The 26,599-nt window shown below is 35.2% G+C and overlaps 1 protein-coding gene across 2 annotated transcripts in view; it reads right to left on the reverse strand.

Annotated features, from left to right (window-relative positions):
- The window catches only part of OLA1 (Obg like ATPase 1), a 173,164-nt gene that overhangs the window by 48,304 nt on the left and 98,261 nt on the right, over positions 1-26,599 (reverse strand). For both annotated transcript variants that reach the window (XM_045800331.2, XM_045800332.2), the window contains 3 exons: positions 24,100-24,275; positions 3,019-3,099; positions 2,602-2,699 (listed from right to left, as the gene is read on the reverse strand). In XM_045800331.2, coding sequence (XP_045656287.1) covers positions 2,602-2,699; positions 3,019-3,099; positions 24,100-24,275 — 355 coding nt within the window. The remainder of the gene's footprint in view (positions 1-2,601; positions 2,700-3,018; positions 3,100-24,099; positions 24,276-26,599) is intronic.

A 26,599-nucleotide genomic window follows, 5' to 3' on the forward strand; every position in this document is an offset into this window, starting at 1 on the left:
CAACGAAATGACTAATTCAACATTGTTAAAACAGCGAGGAGATGTCTGGAGTGACTTCAGTTGTTTACATCTTTCGATAGGTCAATGTACCTACTCAATACCAAAACAGGCTTATCTTTCAAAATGCTTCCTTCTTTTCCAGGATTGAAAAACAACGTTACCATTTAAATTTAAAGTAAACTCTAGTAATTAAAATGTTCATTAGGTCTGAAACAGTGACCCACTAAACTACAGTTTCCTATAGTCTTCCTCTTATGGCCCAAATCACAAATTCCTCCTCCTCCCCCTCTTTCCTGACCATTTAAAATGGTTTTCTAGATCTAAAAGACCCATGAAAATATTTATTACTGCTTCCTGCATCAGTCTTAATTTGCAACAGTAATATTACATAATAACTTTAAAAAACAAAAACTTTTTCTTTTGCTAAAGGAGCAACTAATGCAAATGGAACTTAGAAATGCTACCAAAAAACGAGATGCTAACACAAATTAAAAGGATTAAGTAGTTAAAACGTATCTTAACTATTTACATCTGCTTGCAGTGTTATAAACGATGAAAACCTAGTGTTCATATCCTTCATAATAAAAATTTATTCTGCACTTTAATACAAAGGCTATGTTGCATAAACAGAGGATTTAAAGCTGTAGCAGAGTGGCTGAATGAAAGGAAAATGGCAATCTTTCTGGCTCCAGTAGACGCCATTCCCTATCACACAATGTTTCCCACTCATAAATACATGACAAATACTTCCTCAATCATTTTTTACGAGCAGGGATGCACAGGGGGTAGTCAATGGCTAGCTTGAGGGAAAATAGGAACAGCAGGCGGCAGAAACTGTACAGAAAATGGCTATGTGGTAAATTCTCTTCTGGAACATCACTCAGTTACCCAGTCTTTGATCTTTCAGCTACAATTACACTAACTTCCACAAGATCTGATCCTCCCCCCACCAAACATACACACAACCCCAAACCAGATCATTAGTTATATATAAAATCTAAAATTTGGTTTTATAAATAGGATCATCCATACCTCTACATCTTTATAAATTAAAATTTGCTATTTAGACAAGAGTTTGCTTTCAATTGGCTATAACCATATCATCATCACAACTGGTCTCACAAAAAACATGGGGTGTCTGGCGACAGCTAAATCACAGACTGGCGTCTCCCAAGCAGTCTGTCTACCATTAGGGTCTGGGAAATGGTATTTACTATACAATTAGAGCCAGGGAGTTCTACCTGTAATCATCCAAATACAGGTGTGAGAAGCCCCTTTGGGCAAGGAAACCGACTCATCCCTTCTCATGTAAACTTTGATGTCTGTATTGTTTCATGAAGCCTCAGGAAACCTTACCATTCACACTACAATAAGATTTATTAACTGAGGTCAAGTAATAAATTTTAAAATTCCTTCCCAAAGGTAACAAATTTTTAACGCATTAATCATCAAATTTATAAGAATCTGAAACAAGACAGTACTGATTATTTTAAAGTTAATTATCTATTGGAGGACACTGACCAGTCAGAACTGAATTTTCACGTTAAGTTTATGCTTTCTAGAACACTACCAATAAAGAGGACAAATTCAGTTTCCTATCAGGAACACAAAATGTCTTAAAGTAATATCAACAGGGCATTTTTAGTTGCAGTAATTTCACAGAATTTATTCTAATCATTTATTGGAGTTAACCATCTGACATTAATTATTGTTTTGGCTTCCAGTCTATGAATGTTTATTTTTCAGTTTAAAGCTTCTCACTCTTTGATATCATATGGAAATGAGAATTTTTAATGGAAAATTGAAACCATGTGCATCTAAGTACTTAATGAAGTACAGGGAAAAACCGACAATATATTTTAGGAGAACGCAGATATTTTGCTTTGGATAGTTTTGATTTGTTTGTATGACTTAATAGTATAAAATACTGAGGGTCCCGTGAGGCAAGTCGAAGTGAGTGCAATGCCAAATGTCTACATGTCCACATGTTATATGAATATGTGATTTTTTGAAGTTATTAGTGAATGAAAGAAAACCTTGTACATTTGGGTTACATGTCAAAAATGACAACACATGAGTGCGCAGTTTTTACCTCTGTACACTTTAAAAGTATTTGAAATAGATCCCTGATCTTCCTTCTCCCCTTTCCATACACAATTTTTTTAATTGAAAAAAAATTTTAAAGCATTTGATCTGGATTTTAAAACTTATGCCCAGCTATAATCTCAAATGGGTATTTTAAGGCCACATATAATATCAACACAGTTAGAAATTCCTAGTTTAAAAAGTTTTATTGGTCTAACTACATTTATTCTCATTTTGCAAAGGAAACAAACAATAATGTCTATTAAATTTAAATTTAATAAGTAAATATGCATGATTCAATATTGCCTAATTTAATTGTTTTTTAAGTTCTCTCAGTGTAGATCAATTAGGAGATTCATCTCAGAATGTACAAAACCAGACGAAGCTTTCTCATCCATTTTAAACTTTTTAATAATAAGGAGGAAAACATTAAAATCTAAGATAGCTCATATGTATGTGTGTTTGTGTGGGTAGAGACAGGATATGTCTGAATATATCTGAGGGGGAAGAACTTACCATTTGTTTTTCTTTCTAATGTAGTCTTTTTCAGAAAGATTAACCAAGTAGACCATTGGTTTTGAAGTCAGAAATAAGTGTTTATTCAACACTTCAATCTAAAGTGGGAGATAGAGGAAGAATCCCTTTTAAAAGTTAAGTAAGTCATTGAATAACTTGAAAATAAACTCTTTTCAAACAAGTAGCCATTTTCATTTTCATAATTCTTGTTTCTAACAGATTAGCAGGAGTAGGGGAAATATCAGGAGCAGGGGAAAAGAAAATAATAACAAGCCTGGGAATAAGCAATCATTGACAGAAATAAAGTTTAACTAGATATTAACAGTAATAATACATAAAACAATGAAAAATCTCATTTGTTCTCTAAGAAGTCAAAGTCAAGGCCGGAATAGAAGGATTGATATTTATATAACTTACCTCTTTGTCGTTCCAATCATGATAGAAGCGAACAGGTTTCTTCTGATCTATAACCCAGGATTTGACTTTGCACATTATATCCTGCACAAGATTGAGGAAAAAGTAAATTCAAGATGGACACTAAACATTTAGATACTAACTACTAAAATTAAAAGTTTCCAAATCCTCAAAGTAAAATAGTCAATTTTATATGAAAGGGGCACGATGTCACACACATAATTATTTTTTAATACCTCATTAAAAATCCAAATACCAATGAAATGTTGTGGCATTAACATTTTAATATATAAAATGTAGAATACTAGCAAAATTAGTAACACTCTTAAAAATTTCAAGACAATTCACATACACCAAAGACTGTAAGAGCTAATAATATTTCAACATCACCTAGTGATGCCACTTGCAAGATAAACATGCTATTAGAAAATGGAGGGAGGGGGGAATACTGGAAAAAGACCGAATTATAATTTTTTCCTTAAAAAGAAAAACAAACAAAAGAGACAAAATTGAACCTATTATTGATGATCTACCCTCCAAAATATTAAATCAACTGACCAAACCCTTTTAATTCGGAATTAATTTTTTGCCAACACCTTCTTCCTGCCCACTTCTCCTGTACCCGCTCCAACACCGCCCCCCCCCCCCACCCAACCTGCCAAAGCCTCCATTACACAATGGCAAGAGCCCTGCACTGGTGACCTCCAACCAGCTGCATTCACTTTCAGAACATCTCTCTCTGCTGGAAATCTAAAGGCCTTTTAGTTAGCAAGCTAGTGTGCATTCAGAAGGAGTAACTGCAGGAAGAGCCCAATGTGCTTTGTTTCTCTAGCCTTTCTTCACAGAAAGATTAATCATCTGTGAAATGGAAACGGCAAACAGCAAGTGACACAAACTGAACCCTTCAAGTCTTTCCTCATCAGTTTTGTGGTTCTGAATCTAAAAGCTGCGTGTGGCAAGGTTCTTCTTACAGGCAGGTGTTAATAAAAGGCTCTTGGGTCTGAAAGGTCAAACTTAGCTCTTCCAGAAGAAGTGCGTTTGAGAGTCATCTGGTTTTTTGTTGTTGTTGTTAAAGATAATTTATGAATACGCTTTAAATATGCATTTCTCACAAATTTATTGTAATACACAATTATTAGTAATAGATTTTTTAGGTTTTCATCGATGGTATTTACCATAAATCAGTTATTTTTCTATAAATATTCACTTGTATAAATTACCTCAATATTTAGTATACCTTCCTTCCAAATCTTGCTGTTACCAACAGGAAAAATAAGGAAAAAGCTCCATGTCCTTAGATCCTGATTTGAAACTCTCCAGGAAAAGGACTTCCCACAGATTTTAACAAGGAAGGGGCAAGCTGAAAACTTTTAATGAAATCTAACATGTTCTGCTTAAGAATAATCACTTTTACTCTTCTATAACTGAATTTCACTCATAAATGTTTAAAAGTGGCTAATGTAACACCATTTCCTACAAGGAGAAGATCAAAGTGCTATATTACAAATGCATTATGATTAAAAAAGCCCTGTGCAGCCTTGCTATTAACTGTTCTTTAAACCCTAAAAGGCTTCCCATAGATCTCACTTGGCACTGCATATACAACCTTTGACAAGTAATGTAGACCATTTTTATTCATTGCCTAAAATTGTAGGCAATTATGTGCGTCACACTGGCCACCTGCAAATTCTGAATGCCTGCTCCAGTTGTCAGTGCAAAAAACTAATGTCGGAGGGGATTAATCTAGGGGGAGAGAGTCCTCTTTAATGGCTCCAGCAGGTGAAATGGCCCAGCTGGTTACTATGATGAGTGGCCAGAACAGCTTATGTAGAGACACGCAACAAGATTATACAAAAGAAGGAGAAAACAGTGGTACCATCTTATATTTGGTTCCATTAGTTTTTTCAATTAAAGAAAGAAAAGAGAAGAAAATAGACAAAAGAAAGCCAAACCAAAAATAAGGAAGGAAATTAAATTTTAATCATATAAAAAGTATAAAATACTTTTGTAACTATAAACATTTTTACAAAACCAAAGGGCCTCCATAAACGATGATCACTAGTGAAGGAATTTCAGTATTTCTCTTCCATTTTAAATTAACTACACAATCACTCCAGACACTGAAATCTTATCACATAATCTTTTTGGCATTAGTTTTTTTTTTTTTCTCCTCACACCAACACATTATACTACCAATTAGAAACAGTCAAATTTTAAAGAGAATTTGTTCATAATTAAAGTTCTCAAACTTTATTCATTAAAGCCACATTCAAACCCTTTAAGAAAAATTTATAGAGTATAACCAAATATTTGACGAGTTCAAAGTAAAAATGTTTCAAAATTTAAAATGTTTTCTTTTTTACCCAATACTCTTCATTAGCCCCATAAAGATTTAACAGCCAAGAAAAGACAGATTATTAAAAGACGCCAGTTTATTTAAGACAAAAAAGATCACGTTCAGGTAAGAATATCATACATAAATGATCATTATATGGTATAGTTGCGATGTGCTGTTTTTCTTACATTAGACTTCGTTTTAATTTTAGCAAAAAATTAAAAGATGTTTTATGTTCCTTATCTGAAAAATTTCTAATCAGATGAAAGAAAACATTTGGACAAATTTGTATATAATACTTAATGGACTAAAATTTTTCTTATGCATACACACACACACACACACACACACACACACACACACACACACACTCTAATACTTACGGTGAGAATAAAAGGTTCCAGTTAACTGAATATAGTTACCTGAGAAAATAATCTAATACATACTTACCCTACTCCTTACAATTTGGAATACAATAAAAACACAGAAACACCTTAATGCTCGAGGCATCAGAAGTTACTTTAGGATTTTATTAATTTCTTTAGCAACATCATCATGTAGAGATACAGATGTAGGAGGAGAACTTTTGTTCTGATAACTTTAACAAAGTCCTCACTTTCAAAATCCTATACACATAATGAAGATTATGCAAAACTTCCTGGATATTTGAACTTTTTGGTTATTTTGCAGTGGTGTGAGTATACTAATTGGAGAGGTAATAGCTTAATGCTTAAGTGTGAAAATAAATCCTAGGTCTGCCATTTACAAGGTCTGTCACTTATTACTTCATTGATTACATAGATGATGACACTATCTACTTAAGAGCAAAAGAGATAATGCATGTAACGCGTTTAGCACAGTCCTTGGCACAGAGTAAGTTCTCAATCAATGTGAGCTGTTGCCATCGTTATTATGACAGCTGAAAGATTAAATATTAGTCATCTGCAAAATGGCAACATAATCTCTTGGGTACTCCCTTAAAGCACATACACATCTTCTCCAATCTGAATATTGTTCATTAGTCCTCGTCTTCAAATTTCTCAAGGTTTACCAACAATACTGGCTTTCTTAGTAAAATCTCAATTCAGGCGTCTAGTCTTAAGAAGAACTAGTTTTTACTAAACAACTACCTTTTAACTAAAAGGAAAATCCAAACTCACCTTGAATTCCTCACTCATCTGCTTTGACTCTTCTTACTAATAGTCTCACATTTAACTTAAGAAATGCTCTATTTTCTTGATGTATTTTATTATTGTTGTTCATAGCAGCTGTAATGTATATAGGCTCACAGAGAACGTGTGATTTGCCTAGATTTCCAAAGCCAGTAAGCTGCAGAGCTAAGATTCAAGTTCAGGTCTAAGTGACTCAAAAATTCATGTTCTGTCCAATCACCCTGGCCTATTTGTCTTCCTTACAGTTTTTCCAATTGCTCTTTGTTTAGCCTTGTTATTCCCAAGGTTGTTACTCCAGGTCCTCATTCTTGGTCCAAGGTCATCAGGGAAATTTAAAATCCTACTATTCGGGATTAATAATACCTGATTGTCAATCTATGTATCACAAAAATGGTATTTTTCTTTGCACACAATAACATAACTGACTTTCCAAGACCACATACTAGATTTCTCTGTTTTGGTATTCTTCAGTTTCCATAGCAAGAATTGTTAATCTGTGACCCAAAAATAGATTTCAGGGTTTCCCTAACACCATGAAATTGTATATAAAGTTCTACGTTTATGTGCCTTTGAGGGATGATGGCACATATCTTCCAAATGCTTTTAAAAGGAATTCCTCATCCCAAAATCCAAGAATCAGGGTTGTGAGTGACTTTGTAGCAATACTCAAATGCTCCAACAACAGCCAATTAAATAAACATTCTAGGTCCATGGACTCCCAGACCTGAGGTCCAAAGACACTAACTTAACACTTGTTTCAGCCAGACCCTCACTCAAAATTCATTTTTACTGATCAACACCATGCTGACAAAAATTCTAGCCACTATAACGTATGACAGAATTCTAGTTAAAATCATAACAGGGATGTTGGAGAATGTTACAAATTGAATATATCATTATTCTAAAAATATGAACTGCTTAAGAGTACAAAATATTTAAAGAGAAAAATACATGACTTGCCTTGCTATGTATTAAACCATAAAGCTATAGTAATCAGAATAGTGTGATACTAACATAAGAAGAGAGATTTGGATTAGGAACAACCTAAAAAACCATTAATTGGAGATTTGCTAATATATTATGGGACATTCATATAACAGAACGGTTTTTATCAAGATAAGACCTAGCTATACGTACATTTGCATGGGAAAATGTCCAAAATGCATTGCTAAGTGAAAAAAGCAGGTTCAGAACAACAAAATAAAGTTAAGAATATGAATTTTGCCATCAAAAAGATTTGGGCTTGAGTTCTGACTCTACCACTTTCTACCTGTGTAATTTTGGAACAGTTACTTGACATCTCTAATTCTGTTTTTATAAAATTGGGATAACTCCAATTCAACACAGGGTGATTATGAGGATTAAGTGAGAAAATACGTGTAAAGTAACTGCTTCAGCTCCAGGTACACAGTAAATACTCAATAGGTACTAAGTATTATTATTTATGGCAGAATGTATAATGTGATTCCATTTGTGGTTTTGAAACTATATATAATACATACAAACAAATGCACTCAAATAATGAAACCGAATACTGCCATACCAAATTGTTAGTGATAGAAATTTCTAGAAGATTGAATACCGGAGAAACTTTCCCTTTCTGCCTTCTTTTTAAAAACTACAATGCTCTTTTATTTATTTTTAACCAAAAAACATCACCTTTACAACAGGGAAAAAAAAGATATTTACAGCGTGAGGGGGAAGGGAGGACTTTATTCACTGCTCACCATCTGTAATCCTAAAATATGAGGACTAAATAGATAAGACCTGGCAATTTATCATGGTGACTCACTCTTATTCTGTAATAATTATAGCTTCCAAGTCTGATACTTCCCTCTAGCCAAATCCACTATCCCAATACCTGATACTGACACCCAGATGAGCTGATCTGTGCTGGTTAGGTGGCTTCTAACTAATACTAATACACAGTCAACAATGCACTCAGACCAAAATAATGGGGGTCAGGGCTTCAGCTCAAAATAGTCTGGCTAGGAATCCAGTAATACAGCTTCTTCTTGTTCCAACCCAGAGTATCCCCTTTAAATATCCCGAGTTGAGGAAAGACCAATCTATGTTTTCTCTCATGAAACAGACCTCCATTGTATGTTCTAACTGGATATTTAGGATCTGCCCTAATCAGAATATTAAACATTTGTTGCTCTACTAAATGAATGCTGTTTATGGAGACCAGAGTACTGATCCTTGACTACCATCTTTTTACATACTTGAGTGACTAAAACTCCCAGAAAAGTATCAACAAAAGACTCAACTAAGACAACTGGCAGCAATGCTCTGCACGGCTGTGTGTGTGCGTGCACGCATGTGTAAAGAAGATGTCATCCAAGATTTGAAATAATAGGTTAATTCTACCAATAATCTGGGTAGAATGTATGTTGGTAGTTGTGGGTTTTCAGTTATGTGATTCACTGAAGTAAACAGTGAGAACTTAAACAGAGCAAAGCTCTTGGCCTGTCAGCCATCAGTTGAGTGGCGATCAGAATGGACACCCAATTCATTCTTGAGTATAGATTTCAAGAGGACTTGAACGTTACTAAAAAGAAGAAGGCAACAATCCTGTATGATTCCTGTAAATCAGTCTGAATGGATTTTACATGTTCAAGGAAGGAGGGTGGGGGTGGGGTGCAGAGTCCACAAATTTGATTTTAATAAAAAGGCTACTGAAAAAGGAATGTCAGAAAGGAAGAAGAAAATGATCATGCACGTGTGCATGCACACACACCCTCTTAATGAATTATCTGGCATACTTGGCAGAACTCTATGAAACAGGAGCATGAGGCCATAACAAGAGAAGAGTAATGTCAAAAAAATGGATGAAATGTTAAGAGAGTTGACAAACTAAGAAAAATTTATAAGGAAACCAAAATCTAAGTAGAAAGTAGAAAATGAAAGTCAGAAAATAAAAATCAAGATTGAAAATTCAACTGATACAAGCAGAAGATAATCAGTGGTTTGAATGTCAAACTTGAGAAAGGGTTATACTAAAGTATCAAATATACTCAGTGTAAACTACATAAGTATCTAGCTTGATGAAGCATCACAGAATGAACACATACCTCTAACTACTCTGAGCAATACACAGAATACTATTAGCAATGCAGTCACAATGTTTCACTCTTTTCCAGGGATAATCACTATCCTGGCTTTTTTTGCATCACATATTAGCCTGTTACTGAAATTTATAGAAATGGAATCTTACAATATGTATTATCTTGTGTCTAGCTTCTCTTGTTCAAGATAGTGAAATTCATCCATGTTGTTAGATGTACCAGTAGTACATATCTTCTTTGTCATGTAATATCCCCTTGCAGGAATATTCCACAGTGTATTTATCCATACCACTGTTGGACACTTAAGATAGTTTATACTTTAAAAGCTATTATGAATAAAGCTGCCATAAACATTCTTGTACATGGATTTCGGTAAATTTGTACATGCATTTCTCTTGAGTATATACCTAAGACTGGAGGGGCTCTATTAATAGATCATACATTTACCCAAATTTAGAATATACTGCTAATCGGTTTTCTTTCCAACACTTGGTATTGTCAGTGCTCTTAATTTAGGGTGTAGTCTGAATCTGCATTTCCCTAATGATTAATGGAGGATTTCCTCTCCCATGAAGTACATGTTCAAATCTTTTGCCCATTTTTCTAATGGGCTATCTTTTCCTTACTTATTTGTAGCTCTCTGCATATTCTATAGATAAGTTCTTTGTTAGATGCTGCAAATATCTTCTCTCACTCTGTAGCTTACCTTTTCTCTCTCTTGTTTACCAGAAGTCTTAATGTGAATATAGTCCAATTTTAAAATCTTTTCCTTTAGGGGCACCTGGGTGGTGCAGTCAGTTGAGTGTCCAACTCTTGGTTTTGGCTCAGGTGGTGACCAAGCTCCACATCAGGCTCCGCACTCAGCGGGAGTCTGCTTGAGACTCTCTCTCTCCTTCTCCCAGCCCCTCCCCACCACGTGCACACGCAACTGTTCTCCCTCTCTCTGAAATAAATAAATAAATCCTTAAAAAAATAAAATCTTTTCCTTTATGATTACTGCTTTTTGTATCTTGCTTAAAAAAATTTGTCTATTATAGGGTTAAGAAAATATTTTATGCTATATAATAGATGTTTTATTCTGCAGGAGTTTCATTTTCACTTTTTAATCTATGTAGACTTTACTTTTTTTGTATAGTGGTGAGGTGGGTGAGGATTTATTTTCTCTCCCACAGGATATACAACTGACCCAACACCACTTCTTAAGAAAATCGTTCATTTCTGTTACTCTGCAGTACCATCTTCACCACAAATCAAATTGTATTTGTGTCTGTATATCCACTCTGTTCCATGACCAATTTGTCTATCTTTGACTGTCTTAATCACTGCAGATTTAGAATAATCTTGATATAAGGTTCATGTGTACCACATCCTCTAACTCTGTTTTTCTTTGAGACCAACTTGACTATTTTTTGACCTTTGCATTTCCATGTAAGATGTGTGTCTTGAAAGTTAGCACAGAGGTAGGCTTTTAAAATCCAACCTGCCATTTTTTGTCTTATTTAATTTTTTAAAAATTTACTGAGGTAAAATTCACATAAATTCACATAAACATAAAATTAATTATTCTTAAGTAATTTAGTACTAAAAACTTGGTATATTTACGATATTATGGAACTATCACCTCTCTCTAATTTCAAAACATTTCTATCACACCAAAATAAAATCTCGTATTCACTGAGCAGTTTCTCTCCATTCTCCCCTTCCCCTAGTCCCTGGTAACCACCAATCTGCAGTTCTGTCCTTATGAATCTACTTATTTCAGAGAGTTCACACAAATGGAATCATACAATATATGCCCTTTGTGTCTGGGTTCTTGCACTTGGCATAATGTCTTCAAGGTTGATCCACATCTAGCATCAGCAGTCATTTACTTCTTGTTTTGTTTTTTTCCTTTTTTAAAAAATTCCAATATAGTTAACATACAGTTGAAGATTAGATTCAGGTATACAATATACTAATTCAACAATTCCATACATCATCCCGTGCTCACGACCGACAGGTACACTCCTTAATCCTCATCACCTGTTTCACCAACCCCCCCCCCACCTCCCCTCTGGTAACCATTAGTTTGTTCTCTATAGTTAAGAGTCTGTTTCTTGGCTTGTCTTTCTCTAGTACTCATTTACGTTTTAAAGTTAAATAATATTTCACTGTATGTATATACCACAATTTGTTTATCCACTCATCCCTGATAGACATTGGGCTGTCTTCCACATTCTGGCTATTGTGAATAACACTGTTGTGAATATGCATGTACACATTTGTTTGAGTACCTGTTTTAAATTCTTTTGGAAATATCAATCCAAGAATTTAACTGCTGGGTCATATGGTAATTCTATGTTTAACTAAATTTAACTATTTGAGGAACCACCAAACTCTTTGTCTTTTAACTGGAGTATTATTACTCTACTCGCTCATTCTATTATTGCCTTCTCACATGGATTGTGCTATTATTGTCATGTATTTTCACTGTATCTCTATACATTAAAATCATAAAATATTTTTGTTTTTTTATTTTTAAATAATTTTAAACTTCAGAAAAGCTACAAGAATAATAGAGAAATGTCTGTACATCCAGATTCATTAATATATCATTTTGCCACATTTGTTTTATCCTTTATCTCTATGTCTACACATACAAGAAAATATAGGCATATTATTATATCCCTATATCTACATATTGCCAGAATTCAGTGACAAATTAAATATGTGAAATGATGGGAAGAGACTGTCAAAGATGACTAGGTTTCTGGTTTGCATAATCTAACAGATAGCGGTACATTTCACTGAAATAAAAAACCTGTGGAAGAGAATCAGATGTGAAGGAGGGGATCCTTGCGTTTGATTTTAGATGTGCTAATTCTGAGATATCTTTGAGAAATCCATAAGATGTCAAAGTCAGGAATGAAATAGATTAGTCTGGAGCTCCAAGGGCTGATAAGGGCTAGAGATACAAATCTGGAAGTTACTTGTATTTAAACAGTTAATTGTAGCAGTGGATACGGATGATATCACACAGAAAGGAAACTGAGAGGAGAGAGCCTTAGATTCAATTTTAAGTAATGCCAATATTTAAGAACAAAAATATTAAGAGGATGAGCAACAGAAGTTGCTAGAGAAGGAGGGCTACTGAAAAATCACAATGACTGAAAATGTCCACTAGATTTAAAAATGCAGACGTCACTGATGACCCTGGCGAAACCTGTTTGAGTGTGATGGGTAGGTAGATTAGACTGAGTTATTACGAGGTAGAAAAAATAACTCTCTCAAGAGGTTTTTAAGAAGAAGGGAAGTGAAAATATGGTAAATGAAGGACAAGGTGTGCAATACTGAGAAAGAAGTGCTTCCCCACAAGATTGAAAAGAATACCTTTAAATTGTTAAAAAGAAAACGATCTGGCTTGAGAGGGACAAGTTGTATATACAAGAAAGAAGGGATTATTGGTGATTAAAACACAACTTGTGAGTGAATACACTAAAACCACTGGATATTAAGGGTAAGCTTTATGATATGTGAATTTATCTCAATAAAGTAATTTAAAGGCAATGAAGGGGGGAAAAAAGAAAGGATGACTAATAGTCATCTGAAAAGTTTGGACATTCTGAAAAGTTAGGACATGATAGGATCCAAAGAACTGGAATAACTAGCCACAGATTAAGAGGAGTGAACACTGAGTGAATTCCTGTCTGGTAGCTTTTATTTTGATCTCTGAAGTAGGAGGCAAGGTCATCTCCTGAAGGTAAGGATGGACGAAACAGGGAGTGGGCATAAATAAGAGGTTTGAGGAGGAAACAGTCCTACCCAAAAACAGTCTCATGGATGGAATTGGTGGGTACTTGACCTATGAAGTGGTCTTAGGTGAAAAAAACTCTGCAAAAATGGGAGTAAACTGAGGCAATCAGATGCTTGCTTTTAGGAATCCGGATCAGGAAATACTGAGATAAGACAATTGGAGACTTAAGCTGTAAAGATACACTGAATGAACATAAGACAGAGTAAATTACATGATGTGACAAAGGTTAATTAGAAGTAAGGAGAAATTATGTAGAAGCAGAGATCAGGAATAAAAACAGTATGTAAAAAAGCAGATGAACTCTGGTGGAAGCAGAAAAAAAAGTAGAATTCCAGTGAAGCAGAAATGAAGACCATCTGAGTTACATGAATGGCAGGGCACCACACAGAGAAGGTGCAGACTTCTGAATTCCTCGGTGCTGCCCTGGGCTGATTTACAATTCTACTCCAAAAGGCCTGGCTATACCACACTTACCGATCTTAAACATTTTTGGATTTCCATTTCCCTTATTGCCTTGTATTTTAAAAATAAAAACCCATTTCTTGAAATAGCCTAAGTTGAATCCTTGGTCCTTACGACTAAACATGAAAAAATACAATAAAACTTCTCAGATTAAATCACGCAGAAGATTTTCATCTTTAGCAGATCTTCCCTGTATGTTCACATATTACCAAATAAGTAAAAAAATTTTCTCTAAAACCTTAAAACAATGATTTGTTTAAAATAATGACTATAAACCGAGAAAGTAAATACCTTACAAAGTGTTAAGATGATCATTTAATAAATCCTGGTCAATTACATTTATACCCTCATTTTTCTCATTCCAGTTCACGAAAAAGGAGATACTTTGCCTCAATCCTTCCCACTGCTGTCTAAGAGTATCATTGTCAAAAATACCTCATTTATGCTTAGAATACTTACTATGAAAATCATTTCTCCTAAACCCATAAAGTAGTCCTACCTAGCATAGTTTGACTCTCACATTGGTATTGCCGCATTAAATTAAGCAACTTGTCATTCTAATTTTGAAAATTTTATAACCTCTTTCCTAGTTTGGGGGCATGTGTATTATGTAGATTTAAATAATGAACTACAATAATCTCTAATCACATTCCTGGTTCATGCATTTCTAAATGGGTTGCTATATTTAATAATTTTTTAACTTTGGGGTTCATTATTCCATAAATTTATTTTATAAAAGCAATAAAATTAAAAGAGAAAATTATTTAAGGAGGAAGCATTCATAACTCTTATCTCTCTAATCCACTATTATCACTTAGTATTTCCTTCTGGACTATTTCAAAAATGTTATAACCACAATGTACTTGTACCATAATGTTTGTAACAGTATTATTCACAATAGCCAAAATGTAGAAACAATTCAAATGTTCACAGAATGTGGTACATAAATATATTATTATTTAACCTTAAAAAGGAATGAAATTCTGATCCATGCCACAAAATGGATGAACCTTGAAAACACTATGCTAACTGAAATAGGCCAGACACAGAAGGACAAAAGTTATGATTCCACTTATATGAGATACCTAGAATAGGTGAATTCATAGAGAAAGTAGAAGAGAGGCCGCCAGGGGCTAAGGAGGGGAAGGAGAAGTTTCAGTTTGGGATGGTGAAAAATTCTGAAAATGGACAATGGTAATAGTTGTAGAACATTGTGAATGTACTTAATGCCACTAAATTGTACACTTAAAATGGTTGAAGTGGTAAATTTAATGTTATATACAGTTCATCATAATCAAAACATTTTTAAAAGTGTAGGAAACTTCTGCTGTAGGCCATGTCTAAAAAGATGACTAAGAAACAAGAATGGAGGGGCGCCTGGGTGGCTCAGTAGGTTTAGTGTCCAACTCATGATTTTGGTTCAGGTCATGATCTCAGGGTCATGAGGTCGAGCCCCGCATCAGGGAAGTCTGGCTGAGATTACCTCTGACCCTGCACTTGCTCATGTTCGCACATGTGCCCGCACACCCACGCATAAACCTTCTCTCCAATCAAGAAATAAAATCTTAAAAATAAAATCAACTTTGATCTTAATGCCCTAGTGTTAATGTTATATCATAAACCGTCCTCCAAAAAGATACATTGAAGTCCTAACCCCTGGTACTCAGAGTGTGACCTTAATTGAGAATTAGTTAAGATGAAGCCATACTGGAGTAGGGGTGGGCCCTCAGCCCAATTGTGACTTGTGTCCTTGTAAGAAGATGGAAATTTGGCAGAAACACAGAGAGAGGACGGCTATGTGAAGATGGAGGCAGAGACTGGAGCTATACAGCCACGGACCAAGGAACGTCTAGGGCTACCGGAAGCTGAAAAGCCAAGAAAGGATTCTCCTCAGGAGGGTTCAAAGGAAACATCGCCCTGCCAACACGCTGATGTCAGACTTCTAGTCTCTAGACTTTGAAAGAACACATTTCTATTGTTTTAATCCAGTTTGTAGGATTTGTTACAGCAGCCCTAGGAAACTAATTCACTAGGTAGTTAATACCAATAGAAAATGATTATCACACACCTGCCTTCTTTAGTGCCTCAGTGTTACCACAAACAGCAAGACCCACTATAAAAGATGACTTTACGCCAGAATATACCTTACCCTTAGGAGAGATTCTGTTTTAGCATTAAAAAGTTCTAAGTTTTTCCTGCTTATTTACATAAAAATACAAATGATATTCGAATCTAGAAAATGGAAACTTCATAAGAAGAGAGGCTAGAAATGTTGAATTTTTGAAAGATTATCTAGAAAATAGGTAACTAGTAAACAAACTGATCTACCTAATTTGTTTATAACTTTCAAGTAGTTATCTCTTTTACAGCCTAGGATCTATGTCCAATTAAAGTCCCGCCAATCATTTTATACTTTAGACCATTTGTCAGCGAATGTAAGGAAACATTTTTTTTTAGAACTCCTCTACAAGAAATACTTAATATAATCACATAGGTTCTGTCTTGGGGAAGCTAGAGATAAATCAGAAGAAAGGAAAAATATAAAGCGTCACCAAATTAAACCTGTGATCTCCAAAAATAACCAAAAGTAAATACAATGATTTGGACAAAAAATTTAAAGCACACTGGGTGAAGGAATATAGCAGAGACTGCTGGCTGTCCATATCCCCTTTGCCCTCACGGGTCCAGTACATGTTAATGTACTTGTTGTAAGGATCTATAACTCTGGCTAAGCACCGTGCTCAGATCACGGGCCAACAGGTGCCAGGGAGTTCACAATTCTAGGAGCAGCCCATAACCAGTGACTGAGGGAAATTAGTTGATAATCACCCCAGCCTCCTCATCATTCCAATAGAAAAACTATAAGAAACTTTCTATACTATTTTTCAGAGGTCCCTAACAGGACTGAGCCCCGGCTGTTCAGGTTTCTACCTGCTTGTTTACATATTAAATAATATATAACAAAATTAAACTCGGGTTTCCTTCTCTTCCTGATCTTAATTCCTCATTCCCTGAAGTGTGCCTCCTAAAATAGCTCCCAAAGAAACCACCTGCACTCCAATCCTTGCCTCGGTGTCTACTTCTGAGGAAACCCAATCTAAGACTTTAACCTAAGTTTAGATGAAAAGGCGAAGGGTCTCATATTTGACTCAAAATAGCTTTGCAACACCAAATGGAACAGTCTTGAGAAAGCTCATAAGGAGTTTCTTCTTAACCTCTGTTTATAAATCACACTGTCCACATAATTGTTCAGGTGAGTGAAGATGGAAGTGATCCTAAAGCCTATAACTTCTCTTATGTGCATCTCTTCCAGCTTCACATCTCCCATTATACTCCTTTTCCAAGTTTAGACAGAAACTTCAAAACTCTTTCTCCAGTGCAAAGCTAAAATTATAGCTTGATGAATATAGATCAGAAACAGCTAAGGACAACGGATATGCATTTAACCCTTTTGGGAGGCCACCTAAAAGAAAGAATTTCCTGGGGCGCCTGGGTGGCACAGCGGTTAAGCGTCTGCCTTCAGCTCAGGGCGTGATCCCCGCGTTGTGGGATCGAGCCCCACATCAGGCTCCTCCACTATGAGCCTGCTTCTTCCTCTCCCACTCCCCCTGCTTGTGTTCCCTCTCTCGCTGGCTGTCTCTCTCTCTGTCGAATAAATAAATTTAAAAAATCTTTAAAAAAAAAAAAAGAAAGAATTTCCTTAGAGCTTTTTTCTAAATAATAATAAAAAAAAACTAATAATACATTATTATGAAAAAAAAGTTCTAGTAACAGAGAGGTGTAGAGTTTAAGTAGTATTCACCCTAATCACCCATTTCCCTTTCCAAATACTTAGTTCTTAAAACTTTTTAAACTTTCCAGATGTTTACAGTTAACATGATTGAGGGTGTTTCCATACTTATTTTACTACAAATATGGTTATGACTTTTTTTTTTTTAAGGCAAAAGTAGTTATAAAAGTATATATATATATGATGTAAAAATAAACCAACTACTTACAAAATTAACCCACCTTCAAACATCATTCCCTGGTTAAGTTGGTTTCTATCCTCACCAACTGTCATACTGTTACATTATGATATCAGGGAAATCGCTGGTAAAATTATATCTAGGAGACCTCCATTTTCCTTTTTTTTTTTAATTTCTTTTTAAATTTTTATTTATATTTTTTTAGAGGGTAGGGAGGGGCAGAGGAAGAGGGAGAGAGGGAATCTTAAGCAGTTCCACCTCACAACCCTGAGATCATGACCTGAGCTGAAATCAAGAGTCAGATCCTCAACGAACTGAGCCACCCAGGTGCCCCCAAACCCCCATTTTCTTTTCTTTTGCATTTTTTAATATTTTATTTTACTTAAGTTCAATTAATTAATATATAGTGTATATTAGTTTTAAAGGTAGAGTTCAGTGACTCGGCAGTTGTATGTAACACCAATGCTCATTAGATCATATGCCCTCCTTAACACCCATCACCCAATTACCCCATCCTCTCCCCTCCCTCCCCTCCAGCAACCCTCAGCTTATTTCCTATGGTTAAGAGTCTCTTATGGTTTGTCTCCCTCTTTGACTTTGTGTTGTCTTGTCTTTCCCTCCCTCCCTCTATGCTCCTCTGTTTTGTTTCTTAAATTCCACATAAGTGAAATCATATGATAATTGTATTTCCCTGATTAACTTATTCTGCTTAGCATAATACCCTCTAGTTCCACCCACATCACTGCAAATGGCAAGATTTCATTCTTTTTGATGGCTGAGTAATATTCCATTGTGTATATACACCACCTCTTCTTTATCCATTCATCTGTCAATGGACATCTGGGCTCTTTCCATTGTTTGGCTATTGCAGACGTTGTTGCTATAAACATTGGGGTGCAGGTGCCCCTTTAGATCACATTTATACCTTTGCCAAGACCCCCATTTTCAGTAATAATGAACTAAGTGATTCAGAGTGAATTTCTCTAACAACAACTATAAAACAGGTCTAACTGGAGGAAATACCTTATAATACCAAGGACCTAATAAGATAATGAGGCAGCACCACACTAAGAAAAGGTAGGGATGCCTAAGCCACTTCTACCCTTGTGGGGGAGGGGTTGCCCACTGTATGGCATGAAACTCAAACTTTAGCATGCCTAAGAACCACTGGGAGAGCTTGTTAAAACATATCCTCAGAGATTCTGATATAGAAGATCTATAGCTTCCATTTCTTTTTTTTTTTCTTTTTTTTTTTTTAAAGATTTTATTTATTTATTTGACAGAGACAGCCAGCGAGAGAGGGAACACAAGCAGGGGGAGTGGGAGAGGAAGAAGCAGGCTCCCAGCGGAAGAGCCTGACGTGGGGCTTGATCCCAGGATGCAGGGATCACGCCCCGAGCAAAAGGCAGATGCTTAACGACTGCGCCACCCAGGCGCCCCTATAGCTTCCATTTCTAACAAGCTCCCAGGTGATGGTTATATTGCTAGTCTGAGGACCACACTTTAATTGTCCCTGATCTAGACTAGAGACAGGGACAGCAGGGGATGAGGGAAGTACAGAAATGATTTGGTGAACACATATAAGGCCAGACTCTGTGTATCAATCCCTCATTCTATCTTCCCCTTCTCACTTTCACCACTCAACAGTGTTGACATCCCACTGTTGCTTTTGGCCACTATTACCTGGGGTCATCTGCCAATCCTCAGGAAAAAGCTAAGATGCCACAGCTTTTTGATATATGACAGAAGAGACACTTCAATAGGAGTAGGGAAAGACAGTCTTTTTAAAATATGGTGTTGGAATAACAGGTAAAAAAAAATATATCAAATCAATGCCTGCCTTATACTACTTACAAAAAATAAATTCCAGGTAGGCTACTGAGAACAGTAAAATAATACGGCTTTTAGAACATAAAAGATCATCTTGATGACCTTAAAGTAGGAAAGATTTCTTAAGACACAAAAACCACTATACTTAAAAATTAAGACCTGTTCATTAAAAGATACCATAAAAAGAGCAAAAACAAAAGCCACAGAATGGGAGAAGATATCTGCAATCCATTTAAGACAAATGATTAGTATCCAGAATAAATATATAACTTTAATGAAGTAATGAGAACAAGACACTGATCTAAGAGAAAATGGGGAAAATTAGAACTGACATTTCACAAAAGAGGAAATCCAAGAGTCAACAAATATAAAAAAAAGGTCTCCAATCTTACATAGAGAACTGCAACTTAGAACCATAACCAATACCATCACACAGGTATCAAATTGCGAAAATGAAAAAAAAAAATCTGGCAATATCAAGTGGTGACAACAGGATAAACTCTAAGAAAACAGTGTTATCTAGGAAAGTTGAAGGTATATATATACTCCTACTTCTAGACACATGCCTTAAACTACCCTATGTGCACGAGGATGTAAAAGAATGTTCACAGCTGCATTGTTCGTAATTATCAAAAACTTGGGGGGGGGGATTGAAATGCCCAGTAACAGTAAAAAAGATTTTTTAATTATGATATATTCTTCCAATAAAATATTTTACAGTAAGGAAAACAAATGAGTTAAAGGTAAATGCTACATGAATGAGTACACAAAATAATGTTGAGTGAAAAATGCTCATATAAATACATACAATATGACACTATATAAAGTATTAAATCAGGAAAAACAAATTCATACTGTTTTAGGTGGCACGTACACTGGTATAAAGCAAGGTCATTATTATTATAAATTTCAGAACTGCAGTTAGCTGTGGGAAGATGAAGAGTGTTAAGACTGGTAAGTACCAGGGATATTTTTGGGTGCTAATAATGTTCTATTTCTTGACATGCAAGAAGGTTTTGCTAGCCTTTATTTTACAACTATTTTTTAAATGCATATGAGGTCAATACACTTTTTTGGAATTTTACAAGGAAAAAAAAAAAGACAGGGGTGCCCGGCTGGCTGTCAGTAGGGCATTGACTCTCGATCTCAGGGTCATGAGTTCAAGCCCCCTGTTGGGCCTAGAGCTTACTTAAAAAACAACAACAACAACAACTTATTGGTCCTGGGGCGCCTGGGTGGCTCAGTCGTTAAGCATCTGCCTTTGGCTCAGGGCGTGATCCCAGCGTTCTGGGATCGAGCCCCGTATCAGGCTCCTCCGCTGGGAGCCTGCTTCTTCCTCTCCCACTCCCTCTGCCTGTGTTCCCTCTCTCGCTGGCTGTCTCTCTCACTCTGTCAAATAAATAAATAAAATCTTTAAAAAAAAAAAAAACTTATTGGTACTGTAGTCAGACTGATCTGGTTGAAAAACTTGGTCTACAATTTACTAAGCATGAAATCTCGAGCAATTCATAAAGCCTCTTGAAATTTAGGCTTCCTTAGTTTTAACATGGAGATAATATATATACTTGTATGTTGTGAAGTTGAAATAAGATAACATAGGGGCACGTGGGTGGCACAGCGGTTAAGCGTCTGCCTTCGGCTCAGGGCGTGATCCCAGCGATCCGGGATCGAGCCCCACATCAGGCTCTTCTGCTATGAGCCTGCTTCTTCCTCTCCCACTCCCCGTGCTTGTGATCCCTCTCTCGCTGGCTGTCTCTATCTCTGTCAAATAAATAAATAAAATCTTTAAAAAAAAAAAAAAAGAAATAAGATAACATATATAAAAAGTGTCCAACAGTGCCTGACTCAAAAAATGAGAAAGACAAGATGTCCCTGCAGTAAATGATTCAGTACTGTAAAAGATCTTAATTCTCTACAAGTTGAGTTACTGAGTCAACCCAAATCCTATTTTTGCTAACAACTAAAAAAAATCTTCTAAAAGCCATGTGTTCTACTATATTTACCAGTATTGGGTTTGCTACAAGAATCTATAGCATACATTCTCAGTGAGGGTGATATTATTCATAGAGGGGCAAAAGATTGATTCTTATGGGTGAAAAATACTTAGTAATTAAAATGGTCTGTGGTCCTCCAAAGCTCAACCCTAGCCAACAAATCCTTACTCATCAGTATTTAATTTCTCTCATCAGTGAGAAATTAAATTAATTAATTTAAATTAAATTTTAATTAATTTTTTTCCTTAGGGATGGTGATAATGAAAAAAAAAAAGGTTAAGAAACATGGGTCTGTAATTTATTCTGAAGCAGTGGAATCTAATATGAGGAAAGTAAACGATGGAATGACCAGTTTTGGGAAACAAGAAAATTAGCTTATAATGCTTTCCATCTATCCAGAAAAGTTGAATGGGGAAAGGGAAAAATGAATGGGGAGAAGGTGTTCAGATTTTTCTGTAAACATGAGTTCAACCAATGCTTTTAAATCATGTACAGAAATTTTAGGAATATTTTAGAAATAAAAAGAAAATACTGTTAACAAGGTATTAAAAATAGCACTCAACATTCTGGTTTTCTTTGAGAGGAAAAGCCAGGAAATGGTAGCCCAAGAATTTAAGAAGAACCTGATGTCCCTTACTCCCATTTCAGTAAAAAGCAACATTGATAACTTTATTTTTAAGATAGTAATTCTTCTAAAAGACATAAGGATATCAGTTAAGTTTCAATAAACTAAGGGATGACTGCTTAAGAATTTATTCTAATCAGTAACCATGCTGTTTGGGCAGATAAATTGCTTTCAATCCCAACATCTTTCTCACAACCTTTTTTCCTTTTTAAAAAGGAGTATTTTTCATACCCATACTTTTAATCCCTTTCTCTGTCCTAAATCTCATACAATTCCTTCAGACAAATCTCTCTCCTTTCTCTATTCTATATGAATAGGAAATAACTGAAATAGTCATGATGTTAAGAGAAGTAAGATAACTTGGGCTGTTCCAGACTACCAAGGAAACCAGTGGCCCAACACAGGCCTCCCTGTTCCAAGACCAGGCACTGTCAACCATAATTTACTGATAGTGTGCACAAGCTTTAGAGGCTGATTCTGTAACTGATTTCTTCCTTAAGAGTGCAGAACTCCTGTGGTGCATGAGTGGCTCAGTCGGTCAGGCGTTGGACTCTTGGTTTCAGCTCGGGTCATGATTGCAAGGTCATGATCTTGGGGTTGTGAGAGCAAGCCCCTTGGTGGGCTTGGTGCTGAGCTCGGAGTCTGCTTGAGATTCTCCCCCTCTCCTCGTGCCCCTCCCCCAGCTCTCTCTCTCTCTTTCTCTTTCTCAAATAATAAAATCTTTAACAACAACAAAAAAGAGTGCAGCACTCCCTAATCAACTGAGTTTTCAAAAAATAAGAAAATTAAAAATAAACGCATCTATTAAAAATACATGAAAAATTAAAAAGATAGAAAATCCTTCCCATGACAAAAAAAAAAAACAACTTAAAAAGCAAGTACAGTTTAGGGAAGATATTAGTAAGTGAGAAAATACATAATTTTTAAAAAAGATTTTAAGTAATCTCTACACCCAACATGGGGCTCAAACCCACAAGCCCAGGATCAAGAGTCATACTCTCGGGGCCTGGGTGGCACAGCGGTTAAGCGTCTGCCTTCGGCTCAGGGCGTGATCCCCGGCATTATGGGATCGAGCTCCTCTGCTGTGAGCCTGCTTCTTCCTCTCCCACTCCCCCTGCTTGTGTTCCCTCTCTCGCTGGCTGTCTCTATCTCTGTCAAATAAATAAATTAAATCTTTAAAAAAAAAAAAAAGAGTCATACTCTCTACCCACTGGGCCAGCCAGGTGCCCCAAGAAAATACATAATTAAGGCCATTTTTTTTTAATGTAAAAGACCATTTGATCATACTTAAACTAAAATCTTCAAAACTGATTTTGAAACATTTATTATATATTACTAATTACTCAGTACAATATGATAAAAAACACATTTGAATATTAAACACAATGATATGTGTTTTCACTCCATAAAGATTAAAATTGCCTTTCTAGAAGTACATTCATTCAGTCAACCTCTATGGAAGACCAATTTCTTGTATAAATCACTTCTTCAAATCCACAAAACTCATACATTCAGTTGTTGCTCTAAATCCGTAAGTTTTTCATCATAAAGCTACACTTCTCTAACATTAAAACTTGAGAATATACATAGAAACCATATGAAAACTCAATATTACTGCTAAATATGCCTTGCTAAGAACACCTTAAATAGCCTGTCACAATGACCCTCTGTTACCAAAAGAAAATGAAGTTTCTCCATGATTTTTTAACAGAAATTATCCTTGGATTCTAAAATTCCATAACAATATTAGGTATTTAATTTTATTAGATGCATTACTATTAAAAATTTAATTAAAAAATGAACTCAAGTATCAAAGAAGCTATAAATTTTTACTTACATATTCAGGTTTTAATTTTTTATCTCCTCCTCTCACAGCCACTTTTTCTAGTTTATCTATAATGGGCCCAATCATTTCCTCATCTTTAAGCTGAAGTTCTTCGTGTATTATTTCTATATCTCGAATAGGATCTACACTTCCTTCAACATGCGTGATATCATCATCTTCAAAAGCACCTAAAATGAATTAAAGAGAAGCAATCCAATAAACAATACAGAAAGCCATTATTAAAGATTCCTAGAAGGTTAACAACTTATTCAAATTAATCTGAATTCTTGCAAGCAGGACATAGTATATATATATTTTGACCTATTTAGTGATATTTAGGGCACCAGCAACAAAACAGTAATTCAAGAACTTCAACATTTCAAAAACTGATTGAAATAAATAAAATTATGATCTTTACAGAAAGAAAATTATGCTCCAGAACTACTGCTATTTTCAGGTTTGGTACATTAAAAGATACTGAATTCCAGGCATGAGAGCCTGAAGTTCTAAACTGCACTATTAGGGTTTCCAAGGGAAACCGGATTTGGGGTGGGGGGGTGGGTGAAATCATCTGGCAGACCTCTTCCCTGCTTCAATCTACTTTATCACTGTGGTTCTGACGGTGATTAGATAATGAACCACTCAGACACACAATTTACACAGCAGCTAATTTCATCGGCCTGATTTGAGGGTATGGTTTTTAGGGGGCTATCAAAGAAGCAGATGAAGGTGCATTTGTCATATATGAGTGACAACCATTCACACTATCTGAACAAAATGGTGCTGGCCCTTATTAGAAACACATGCTATTATCACATATTTAAAGTGCAGTTGAAGCCATAATTTCAAATTGCCAACTGGAAACATAAGGGTAAAACAACCAGATATTACTGAAGCATGTGTACTGACTTTATGCCCTTTTGAAGACATAATGTGGCAACATAATTCAACTGGGATTTACTCAAATTACCAGATAAAGAACAGTATCACAAAAATGAACAAACACTAAGAAATATTATAAACAGAAAGCAGTGATATACCCACAAAACAAAAAACACATTTATAAACAAATTAATTTAATTTAAATTACCAACTAGATTATATACCCAAAATGAGATGTTTTCAAACATAAAGCATTGATTATTTTAGATAAAGATATCATAGGAATCATGAGACAGTCTGATTGAGTTTTAATAAGAGAAAAACAGTGACCATAGCTCATTCTTCTGTATCAAAGACCAAGATATTCGCATTAGTTTACAAAGAATTTTTAAATATAATTTTCTAGAATTTAAAATAATTAAGCTGTTTGTATCTCAATGTACAACTATTTAGTAATATAAATTAAAAAACATAAGTATATTGTTGCAATTAAAATATAAGTACTTAAAATAATAGTTAAGTATTCTTGGCATTAAACTGATGATATGTTAAATAGTGCCATACAAATTATATGAACAAAATTAGCAAGAAATGAGGGTGTATATTATATCTTACTGGTAAATATACTACACAGACAGTGATTTAGGTACATTTTTTGAATATTTGGAAAGTATGAAAAAAGACTTCCTGGAAGTACAATATTTAACATGTTTTGAGGCATCTTACACAAATGACAAAATAAAATAGGAAAATAAAAATGAAAGCTTCGTGGCAGAGCAACAAAGACAGTATGGTCAGTTCAGCTATAAAAATAACTACACTTTTTATGACACTCCAAATGAAAAATATCCTATGTAGTCATCTTTATGTAAGAACCAATGAGTTAACAACTATAGCGATGTCCTCAACAACAGTATATACATCAGGTTTTAAATGACAATTTCTTAACGCAACCCTCAATTTTAATTGAGTAGATAACAGAGAGAAACTTAGGAACTGCAATTCTTCTGGAAGCAAAGAAAAGAAAGCTCTCTGATCATCTGAATTAATCCAAACAGAAAACTAGAATAAAGGGAAATACCACTTGCCTATCTTATAACCTTTAAATTATCCTCTAGATTGCACTTTGCCTGGAGTCTGTCAAGGATTTGGCTAGAAAAGAAGTTATGATAACTGTATCATCACTAATCCATTCCCCTACTGTAAGAAAAAAACTCAAAACACAAACCTTATACACTCTGGATTGCACTGTTGTTCCTATGCCTGAAAGTTGTTGTTGTTATTTTTAATTTGTATGTGAGGTGGTAACATACTATGAGAAGAACTTATATTTTTTTGATAAGTATTGCGAAAAATTAAGATAAAAATTAAGCAAAGGCAACATTAAAGTTACCCTCTAAAACTGAATAGCCTTGTGATGAAATGAGGCCTAAAACAGCTGTAAAATATAAGCTACAGAAATTTGGTGGCCATATGGGCAACTTCCATTTCTTAGAAAGTTTCTAAAAAGTTAGAGATTACTTCCCAGAGATACACTCCTAGGTCAACACACCTCACTGTATACTTACATTAGAGCATTCTTCCACATCTTATCTGTTTTAGTATAAGATGTAGTGGTTAAAAGTAAGGG

This window comes from Ursus americanus, chromosome 1 (genome assembly GCF_024610735.1).
Source record: "Ursus americanus isolate L20-20 chromosome 1, mUrsAme1.1.p, whole genome shotgun sequence".
Lineage (NCBI taxonomy): Eukaryota > Metazoa > Chordata > Mammalia > Carnivora > Ursidae > Ursus > Ursus americanus.